Source organism: Panicum virgatum, chromosome 3K (genome assembly GCF_016808335.1).
Source record: "Panicum virgatum strain AP13 chromosome 3K, P.virgatum_v5, whole genome shotgun sequence".
Taxonomy (NCBI): domain Eukaryota; kingdom Viridiplantae; phylum Streptophyta; class Magnoliopsida; order Poales; family Poaceae; genus Panicum; species Panicum virgatum.
The window spans coordinates 28,430,999-28,442,297 of record NC_053138.1 but is presented as its reverse complement, the minus strand read 5'-3'; the positions used below and the strand labels follow the sequence as shown (position 1 = coordinate 28,442,297).

Below are 11,299 nucleotides of genomic sequence, written 5' to 3'. Positions count from 1 at the left end.
AAACAGGAGGTGCCCGGAGAGGCAGAGCCTGACCTAACGAACGTGACCCATGGAAGCCACGATCCAGTGCCAGCCTAAGGTGGCCCAACTCGCCGATGTGTATCCTGCGCTCGTCGATAAGTCTGGACAGCGTTGGAACCAAAGGAAGCCAAGAGAAGCGACTGACTTTAGAGCAAGTTTAATAACTGACTGTAAGCAGTCAGATGTAGAAAACGAGGAGAGAGAATGGGATGGGCGTCTTGCGACACGCCCGCTCAAGCCGGCTAGGAGGCACTATCATAACTACTATTGGCTGAGCAGTAGCGTTGTGCATCGAATGCTGATGGTTCTGTCAATAGATCATCCTGTCTTGTAGCCAGCATTCGACAGATTCATTAAACTTGCTCTTATTAGGGGCACCATTTCTAACGAAGCAATTAATTGACCGGACAAGCCCATAAGTACAATGTACCATCTTAAAATATAACAACTTTTAGACTTGATCAAAGTCAAAAAATTTCATCTTTAACTAATAATATCTTTAAAAATAATTATTTTTAAATAAAAAAGTTACATATTGTGATAGTTGGTTTTATTGTGAATAAACTAGTATTACTTGTATATTGTTAATCTTTATGATTCTTTTTACCGTCCACAATCAAATTTTAAAAGGTTTGACTTCGAGAAAATCTAAAAAAACAATATTTTAGGACGGAGGTAGTACAAAATATATGTATATAAAAATAAAATTGGTTTATAATTTGGAACAGAAGAAGTGGTGTTTTTTAGTTTCATCTAGTAAATCGTAGAATACGTGGTACTATTATACGCACTGTTATATACACGGGCCGTTTAGTTCCCAAAAATTTTCACCCAAAAATTTTCACCTCCCCTTTAAACACATGTATGAAGCACTAAATGTAATTAAATAACAAAACTAATTACACAGTTTGGATGTACATGACGAGACGAATCTTTTAAGCCTAATTAGTGCATGATTAGCCATAAGTGCTACAGTAACCCGCATGTGCTAATGACGCGGTCAAAGGCCTCAAAAGATTCGTCTCGCGGTTTCCAAGTGAGTTCTGAAATTAGTTTTTTAATTAGTGCCCGAAAAACTCTCCCGACATCTGATCAAACATTGACGAGACACAAAAAAATTTTCTGTTTGGGAACTAAACGGGCGCTCAGAGACGGTCACAATCTCGGCGAGCACAAGGCAAACGCACGTGCAGGCTCCTCGTAATCACATCGTCGGAATTCTTTCCCCCATCCTTTTTGCGATGGGTCGGCTCGTCACCTGTCCCCCGTGCCAACCTACCCACTCCTCCACTCCCCCGGGCTTCTGCTGGGGTGGTGCGGGATCCCGCGGCGATCTCGTGTGTCGGGGCCGGGTGTACTCGATTATCCCCGCTCTAGATTTGCGTCAGCCCCCCTTCCCTTGGTCGATCGCTTGGTGGACTTCCCTTCCCCGTGCGATCTCCGCACGCGGCTGCTCGGCTCGGTGGGAGGGTGAGCCGTCAGCGGCGGGCTTCTGCTTGTGCTGCTGGCTGAGTGTTTGAAAACGGGTCGGCGTTCCTGCCTTTCTCTTTTTTAAAAAAAAAGAAAAGAAAAACAGAGATCTTCTCTCCCCATCCATTGTCGCGACGATGTGTTTGAAAGTCCGCCCTAAAAGTTTACCAGCTCAGATGTCAGAGTTTATTCACAGTACTAGAAGATTTGATGGTGATTCATGCGTGGCTCCAATAACTGGGAATCGGCGCTGCACGGGCGCGATCGCGACTAAGCCGGTAGAGGGTGTCAACCAACTCAGAAAATTACTTGCGTCCAACCACCCGATGACGCAGCTATATTTGTGTAATTTTTTTTTGTTTTGGAGTTTAATTTTGTAAACCGCGTGTTAATTAGTATTTTTTTTAAAAAAAAGTAAAATTCATAACCTTTGATCCTGCTTATGTATTTGTTTTTTTTCCCTCCAAAAATTAACTCGAGGAATGTTCTTCCATGCTATTCCAAACAAAAGCAGAGCCCGACGTTTCAACTTGCGCCCGTCAGAATTTGTACCCCTCTCATTTGGGTCAGCTGCAGTTAATCTGTGGGACAAGAGAGGTGCAGTATTAGTGATGTTGCCGTGCTCGAATGAGAACATTTCATGGTGGCCACCAGCATGATCTCTGGGTGCTAGCTACAAACTATGTGGACCAAATATGAAGTGCCAGAGCGTGGCCTAACACAATCCTGACCTGTAAAAGGTTTGAACAGTGTGCAACCAAAGGAAGCCAAGAGAATTAACTTTTGGATCAGATCACCCTCTTTAGACAAAGCGAATCGTGATGCATTTTTGTGGCTAGCTAGTAGCCTACTGCTTCCCGAGTGTTGTTCTATTCTACCACATGCTTAGAGCAGCCTTCTCTTTTCCTTTCTTTATCTATTTTTCCCAAGTGCTCAGAGCAGGTTAATTTGAAAAGTGTAAGACAGCACGATACATCATGCCTGCACTTTGCAGGACAACGGTGTTTGTGCAGTCACCTCCAGTCTGATGATCTACTTATATTTGCCTCCTCTCGCAGCAGAAAACACCTGCAATCTTCAATACGGGACGGGATCACGGGACTACCCCCGTGTCCTTATCGACTTTGCACAGCACTGGCGACACCAACGAGCGGAAGGAACACGCGAACAGGCAAATGGTGACCGAGAGCTTCCGTGCCCACACACGACGGGCATCGTGCATTCCAACCAACGCACACGCATGTCTATAGGATTTCACGTCGCGTCGTCGGCACTCTTTTTGCAGGCCTCGTTCGATCCATTCGTTTTCCGCTTGTCCCCGTGCCAATCAACTAATCTATTTTGACCAAATGTATTATTTCCTTGTGTATTCCATAGTCTTCCGTTTCTCTTTTATAATTTCGACTATGAGAAAGAGTTCTTCTAGTTATATGAATCCTTCTAAAATCTTTTTTTCTTAAATATCAGTTAAAAAGTTTCGAATTGCCGTGTATTCCACCAATTCTTAATGCAAAATTCCAGACATTTGTTAAAAGATAAAGAGACTCCCTAGGACAAAAGTACAATAAATACAAGATATAGGAAAGAAGCCAATGCTTTCTTCTTCTTTTTCCATTTTTATCTATAAATTGAGTTGTTAATAAATCCGCTTTGTTCGCCGACTCTATTTTCTGGACATCCGATGGAAACATCTCCTATCGGACGGTCCATGCAACATCAAAAAATAATGCCTGCACACATAGGAATTTAGCATATGCAACATAGAAAATCAGTGTTTGCAACATCAAAGCATGTTGAAATTTTTTATTACTCATCCATCAATGATGAGTAAAAAAATCGTCGCAACATTTGTTTCATGTTATATGGAACATTCTAAATCTCTCGATGAAAATGCAACATCCAGATAAAACACTTGCAACATCCGTGTGAAATACGTGCAATATCACAACATCCAAATCTACTTTTGCAACATCCCTATGAAACACTTGAAACATTGTTCTAAAATATTTAAAACACATGAAATATACGCTTTGCAACATGCAACAAACTCTAGGAGAGAGGATGGCGAGCTGGAGGAGCTCGCGCCACCGGGGAGAGCTTGCCACCGTGGAGGTCGTGTCGCCGGGGGAGCTCGCGTGGCCTCATGCTCCGCCACCCCGGAGTTCCACCGGACGCCCTCGCGCACCGCCACACCACAGGCTGGGCGAGCATGAGTTCCGATGCAGGCCGCACCGTGGGCGAGCGAAGTCCGTGGCGATCTCTGTGGTTGGGCGAGCTTGTGCTCCGCCACCGCGGGTGAGCAAACTTCATGCTGATCTCCGTGGCTGGGGTGAGCTCGTGCTACCCTCACGCGGGCTAGAGATGGGTGGAGGAGGAGAGACGCGGAGCAAGTGGATGAGCGAGCGAGAGAGGGCCCGATTTTTTTTTCTGACGTCAGTTTTCTAGCATTATCAGAGCAATTAACACATCTGACCGGACCCGAACATCATGTGATCATGTCCGTAGCCGAGCTCTTGACACACACGTCAAGAAACTTTGCCTAGGCAGATATAAGACTAATTCCATTGAATTGCTGTCGCAACCAAGAGTACCCGACGCCATTGATCAACACCATCCTCGCCTCAAGCTCGACACACACGTCAAGAACTCGACACTAGTGGCGATGCTGAAACCATCTACATGCTGCTCGTTGTAGACTTGATCATCCATCGAGTCGGGTCAGTTTGGATCGGATCAAAAGAATTAAAGAAATCATTGGGTTTTTGACCCGAGCCTAGCCGACACGTGGCCAACAGCTGCCGGTCCCCAGCCCATCCCCGCCCGTGGCCCCGGCCCGCCTCGCACCGCAGCTCCTCGCGAGCTCCCCGCCGGCGCCGGTTCGGCGCCGTCGCTCCCTGTCCGCGGCCGCGCGGCTGACCAGGTGCGTGCGACCGCCGGCCCAAGAAGACATCAGCCGCCGTTTGGGCTTGTTTTGGAGAAGGCCCAAGTAATTTACTTGCCACCTACTCCTAGTCCTAACTTTGTTTGTTAGATGAATAAAGAGTTATGCCTCCTCAAAAAAAAAAAAAAACCTACTCCTAGTCCTCTGGACACAATAACAAAAGCCCACCTCGCTTCCTCTCCATTTTCGCTTCCCATCCCCTTTTCCTCGTTGTTGCTCCGCCTCTTCGGTCTCCGTTCCCCACCCACCGCCTTCTCCCTTGTGCCCTCGGCGCCGCGCGGCATGAGCCTCGCTGAGGCGCCGTCGCCGTCCCCCTCGTCCTCGAGCGGAAGCGACGACTTTGCCGCCCTCCTCGACGCCGAGCTCGAGCTCGCCTCCGGCGCCGACTCTGCCTTCCCCGACGACCCCTCCTCCGCCTCGCCCGCCACCGACGACGAGGGCGAGGAGGAGGATTCAGAGGAGGAGGTGGAAGTTGAAGTCCCAGAACAGAACGGGTACGCGTCGCCTGCCCGCTCCCCCCCCCCCCCCCCCCCCCCCCTCTTCTCACTTCACCGCTTGACGGCCCCATGGGTTTGGCAGCTCCGGCTGCGCGATTTCAGCCTTTGATTCCCCGCGCATTTAGAGTCAGGTGATCGTCTTTATGCTGGAGGAGGGAAGAGCAGATTTTCCTCCGTTTGAGCTTATTAGGGTTCCGTGTTTGATTGGGTAAAGTCGTAAGCATATGCTTGAGGCTTTTTGCTTCCCCATTACTTGCATCGTGGTGTGATAGACTGGGTGGATCTGAGAGCTTTTTATCACCCTCTAGGGTTTACTAGAATTCGCATTGCTCCTGTACTGAGCGCACTGAATCATATTGACAATTCAGTCGAACTTTATGTTATGTGAAATGTGGAATCTGAAATTCGTGTAACCAGTTGTTTTGATAGCACTAATATGTCTTGCAATCCCATGTGCGGGTACTGTAAATACGTTTGTCCTCTTGTGGTATGCAAGTTTGATGTATTAGTTTTGGTTGCATCTTCAGCTTATGCTATCGCAAGCTGAAACTAAGACAAGGCATACTAGCATGTGTTGCCGTCCTTCCACCAGAAATCTTCCAAATAAATGTAACCTGGGGACTTTTTGGGAAGGTTTGTTAGGTAAGCCTTTTATGATATCATTTTTTGGAGAAACTTCAAGTGAACAAAAAAATTCAGCTGCTTACTCAACTTTGTCAACAATTTCATCCTATCTATGAGGTAAATCATAGAACTCTTGTGTGCTTTGTTGCTGCAAGGCCTGTTTAATCTTCTATCTCAAAGTGGGGGAGGGGGGAGGAAAGACAATCCCAGTATGAAATGTGAATCCTAGCCAATTTGAATTCCATTTGCAAACATACCTTCCGGTGTTCCTAATCCTAGCCACTGTCTGGTTCATCGTTTCCTTAAATTTCAAGTGTCAGCTCTGCATGATTTTCTTGGGTTTTGCTCTAAACTCGTGTTACTTCATAGACCCCTTCTCTTGTTTTTGCTTTGGGGCCTGATAGTTGTAAATTTGGCATGTGCTGGAGTAGGAAGACACCTACTTATGAATTAGGATTTAGTTTAATAGTCTTAAGTCTGTCCATCCTTTCTAATCCAAATAGGCCCAGGTAGAATCATTGAATTCTAGTCAGCTTTATAGAAGTTAGGCATTGGTTGCTCATGGTGCCTAGTGACTAGGCAGGCTAGGCGTCTGCCCTTTGCTGGTTTGCGCTTGATTTTCTGATGTTCAATATCCAACCAAATGGCTGTTACTTGTTAAATTACTAGTTCACATGAAATTCAAATTTCTGATGTTAAAGACAAATGCGATGTAAAACAGAACCGTACATGAGCAGTTACAGTATCATGGAGGTGTTTATGGTATAAAAAGCCATGCATCTGTGAAAATTCCTCTTCAGATGTTTAACTGCAAGTCTGCAATACAACTTGTACAAAGTGTGATGTCCTTCCATGCTGGGTAGTAAGAGTGTTGAGTTATCATTGAGGATAGTGATGGGTGATGGGGAGAGCATCCTAGTATCAGGAAAAAGGAAGAGAAGAAGTTCATGGGATGAAGTTGTGTTAAGTAAGAACTAACCGCGACTTTTTTTTGTAGATTTTATAACTTGTATCTGATTGCTGTCAACTGCATGCAAAATGCAGTGCTAAAAGGCGTAGAGTGGAGGAACAACGCCAAGATCAAGGAATGTCAATTAGGCCTGGCAAAATTGCAACTGGTATGCTTGTTAGCCTCACTTTTGTAAATCTGTTTGTATGTTTAGCAGCTAAAGAGGACAGATTTACGTATTTTAAATGTGGTGTTTGTTTCAGGATATGCTTTTCACTTTAGGCTGCATTGTGTTGCATATTGGCTGGCTGTCCTTTTGCATTGAATGCACTAATGGAATAAATGGCTGACATTTCACATTTTTGTTCTGAGTTGTAGAGTACAACTCACAATCAGTCATTTATACTTCTGATTTTCTTACACCAAATTATCCGGCTGCCCCATAAAAAAAATTATCCGGCTGCGGTGACTATTTTTCATGATATCCTCAAAATTTCAGTATCTTTCATTCTTTCTTCTGTTACAATTGCCTTAGGCTTAGTTCATCATTTATTGAATAATGAATGTCCAATTGTCCATATTTGATAGATGGCATGTTGAATTATTGAATATATATTTTATCAGGTCCATCTAAAAACGTTCAAGTTGAGTTATGTCCACATCCTGGATATTTTGGTGGCCTTTGCTATAGATGTGGCAAACCACAGGATGAGGAAGATGTTTCAGGAGTTGCTTTTGGTTACATCCACAAGGTACTGTCAAACCAGATGCAACAAATAATTTTAGGAGTATTTTAGCATAGATTTCAGGAGTGTGGTGTTTCATTATTGCGTCTGGCTTATAATGCACATTCTTGGACTATTGTTAGCACCGTATTCCCATTTATTTTTCATTTCCAGCTGTACTTGCATAGTGCCCTATGTCCAAACAGTCTTACAGGTTTAGGAGTATTCTAAAAATGCAGGGCTTGAGGCTAGGTACTTCAGAAATCGACAGATTACGTGGCTCTAATTTGAAGAATCTGTTGCGTGAAAGAAAATTAGTGCTTATTTTAGACCTGGATCATACACTGATCAACTCGACCAAACTCCAACATATTTCTTCTACTGAAAATGAGTTGGGTATTCGGACAGCTGCTCTAAAAGGTAATGGACTAGTTTCGAGAACATGTAGTTTCTTATGTAAGTGTATATTTCATTACCATAAGGCACCACCTCTGATGCCTATTGTAGATATGCCAGTACGCTGTTATGATATATTTAGTCAACTTCATTTTTAGACTAATTTACTTGAAAGTATTAGAATCCATAGGGGAATGGCATGAGTAAATATATTCTCTCACACTTGTACGACATTATAGATTTGCAATCTGTACTATTTACATAATTGTGTTTGAAAATACTGGTCAATCTGGTTCAGTAAAAACGAAAATATGGCTTGCATGTCTGAATTTGGACCGGAATGTATGTTATGTATTAATGCAGAGCCAGTGCGTTTACATAAGCATAGCACATCATTGTAGAAAATAAAGTTAAGTGCCACTACTCATGGCAGTCTCTATGCTTTTGTTGTCTCCTGCACAATGTGGTTTTAGTTAGATTGATGTTATTAAGGACTCTATGCCCCTCTAGTACCTAAATTATTTGTCATTAGACACATTTTTTATGGCTTGGTGCAGTTAGCATTATTTGGTAAGTCATTTCCAAATTTGATCCCATTTAGCAGACTACTAATAATGATCAACAGATTTTATATGATTACTAAGTTGTAATGCATGCTAGATTTTTTAATGGTTAATGATCACTATCTTCCCAGTCTTTGTTTCATTCCCTTTGATCCTTTTTCTGAAACTGCTGTTGCTTATCCATGAATACATAATATAGCAAGTGAACCCCTCATGTACATGTGCTAAATGCAGATGATCCGGACAGAAGCATCTTCACGCTAGATTCGATGCAGATGCTGACAAAGTTGAGACCATTTGTCCATAATTTTTTGAAAGAAGCAAGCAATATGTTTGACATGTATATATACACCATGGGTGACAAAGCTTATGCAATTGAAATAGCAAAGCTTCTTGACCCTACTAATGTCTATTTTCCATCAAAAGTGATTTCGAACTCGGATTGCACTCAGCAACATCAGAAAGGTCTTGATGTGATTCTTGGGGCTGAAAGTGTTGCAGTGATCCTTGATGACACTGAATATGTAAGTGTTATTGTTAAATGGATATTTTCAGCAACTATGCGCATTTTCTATACAACAGGACAACATATGTATCAAAAATTCAAATAAATTCATTTGATTTTTCATGAGTTCATTGGTCAGGCTACATCTTAATGTCTTGCTGTAAAATACTCTGGTTGCTGTTTAGTTTTCCTGGGTAGCCACTGCAGTGTTTCCTGTTTTCTTCCAACATATAAACATAAAAGTAGAAACATCCCTGCACATTTATCAAACCATAATGATTTCGCTTTTCAGTGTCTAGATGCTGGTAGGTGCCTTTTATTACTTGGTTGGAGTGATAATATCTTGCTTGTGCTGTAATTTGTCATTTATATTTAGCCAGCTTCAAAATGATTTTTTTCCCAGGTCTGGCAGAAGCATAAAGAAAATCTAATTCTGATGGAGAGATATCATTACTTTGCTTCAAGCTGCCGCGAATTTGGTTTTGGTGTTAGATCTTTGTCAGAGTCTATGCAAGATGAAAGGGAGAGTGATGGTGCTTTGGCTACAGTTTTAGATGTCTTGAAGCGCATACATGCGATTTTCTTTGACACGGTGTGTGGCTTAATTTACATAGTTCTATGACATTTTATTCCTCTTACTTTAGTTTTCCTGACAGTAGACCTGAATCTGTTAACCCAAAAGTATGTTTTATGTCTAACCGTTTGTCCTTGTACTTCTCTCCTGTAGGCTGCTGAAACTGATCTTTCTTCACAGGATGTAAGACAGGTAGGCCACTAAACGTAGAGTCACCCTTTGTGTTATATTATGATATTTACAAATAACTCATTGTTCTTTAACTTGCACTAGTTGCCATCACAATTTTGTGGATTGTGGACATAATAACTTTCACCTGCCAAAATAATTTTGATGGATAGGGTTTATTGGTAATGAAAATAATTTGAAATTATTTTTACTAACAGATACAATTGTGGTTATCAGTTTTAAAATGACCGAACTACAAATTCTTTAACAAATCGTGTACCATACCATGTCTTACAGAATGCAGATTTGTTTGTAATTGGTTGCTTCTTGTGTTTGTGTTCTGAATGCAGGTGATCAAGATGGTACGGAAAGAAGTACTGAAAGGCTGCAAACTAGTCTTCAGCCGGGTGTTCCCGAACAACGCTCGCCCACAGGAGCAGATGATGTGGAAGATGGCCGAGCGTCTGGGTGCCGTTTGCTCTACAGACGTGGATTCCACAGTGACCCACATCGTGGCTGTGGATCTGGGAACAGAGAAGGCCCACTGGGCTGCAGGCAACAAAAAGTTTTTGGTCCATCCGCGCTGGATTGAAGCTGCCAATTTCCGATGGCACCGACAACCTGAGGAAGATTTTCCTGTCGTTCCTCCGAAGGTAAAGAGCAGAGATGAAGTGAATGCTGTGACTGGCCAGAATGAAACGAGCAAAGATAAAGAAGAAAATGCTGTAGCTGGCGTGAAGGAAACGATCAACGATAGGAAAGAAGAAAATGACGCAGACGGCCAGAAGGATAAGGACGACGCCAAAGAAAACGCTGTGGCAACTACTGCTACAGGCCCTGCTGACTCGTAATGGTCTGTAGGGCTCGAAAGTTGGCTGACATACAGTGTAGGCGTGCAGGTTTGTGGGGACGGACCGCGGAGATTGCTTTTTTGTTACCCGCTCGTGCAGGTCCAAGATGTTAGATTTAATTCTGGTACGCGTGAAATTTTGATGCTGACCTGAGATGCTGATTGGGCCTCCGGCCATATGACTTGTGGTACTATAACACTATAGGAGTTTTTCAAATTGATGTCATTATTATGGCATAATTCTATGTGAAGGTATGCGATTATTTAAGTATGGAAACGTTTGTAGCTTTACCTGCTTCTACAGGTACTGTCTCCCAATTGAACGACATTATCTTTCAGTAATCGCAAACGGACTCCGTGACACGAAGGTTGCAAATGGTCCAGATGAATGAGTGATTATTCTTCACTGGAAAAAGTTCAGCTGAAGGTTGCTATGATGTGTTCATACACCGCACATGATGTGAAATGCTGCTGCCCGAATAGACTCGCAGGTCCTTTCATTATAGGCTCATAGCGATGATGAGACTAAAATTCAGGCACTTCGTCTTGTCGTCAGAGGTGCGAGAAAGATTCTCCCTTCTGCTTTCCCGTGATTTTTGTGATGGCGACATCAAACATGCATTATCCTGAACACTTTTCTAGACCTGACGTCCATCATTAAAGCCTAAAGTGTAGTACTACTGAAATTGCACCTGTTCAAGTAATTCAATGCCAGATTTATAAACTCCCACACACAATTGTCGTCCTAAGCAGGGGCTGTATGAGTCTGAGCACTTGAACGGGTTTTTTTTCCGTGTACTACGCGAGTAAACCCATGACAAGACGGCGCACACTCAGATATAGAACCCGCATGCAACAGCGGCAGTCCAAATCCGAGCGAGTCCCCTCTCCTCCAGTCCAGTGACTCCCCAATGGCCTTTCTTGGACTGGAGGGAGAGGTCAAAATGATTGCACATGGATCGGCATCCGGCACAGCCGCTGCGTCCCGTCGGCCCGACCCCCATCCTCGCCGCGGC

The 11,299-nt window shown here is 43.5% G+C and overlaps 1 protein-coding gene across 3 annotated transcripts; it reads left to right on the top strand.

Annotated features, from left to right (window-relative positions):
* Positions 1-4,626: 4,626 nt before the first annotated feature.
* Positions 4,627-10,574, top strand: LOC120698826 (RNA polymerase II C-terminal domain phosphatase-like 4). Of its 3 annotated transcripts, none has more exons than XM_039982571.1 (8): positions 4,627-4,926; positions 6,598-6,671; positions 7,127-7,254; positions 7,467-7,647; positions 8,421-8,710; positions 9,095-9,283; positions 9,419-9,457; positions 9,784-10,574. In XM_039982571.1, exons 1-8 carry the CDS (start codon positions 4,715-4,717, stop codon positions 10,282-10,284), a joined length of 1,614 nt encoding a protein of 537 aa, XP_039838505.1. In that variant the 5' UTR covers positions 4,627-4,714; the 3' UTR covers positions 10,285-10,574. The 3 variants fall into 3 exon arrangements, with proteins under 3 accessions (XP_039838505.1, XP_039838506.1, XP_039838507.1); XM_039982572.1 differs by having other exon boundaries at positions 4,788-4,926; positions 6,551-6,671; positions 9,784-10,528; XM_039982573.1 differs by lacking the exon at positions 4,627-4,926 and adding an exon at positions 4,990-6,520 and having other exon boundaries at positions 9,784-10,528.
* The last annotated feature ends 725 nt before the right edge of the window (positions 10,575-11,299 follow it).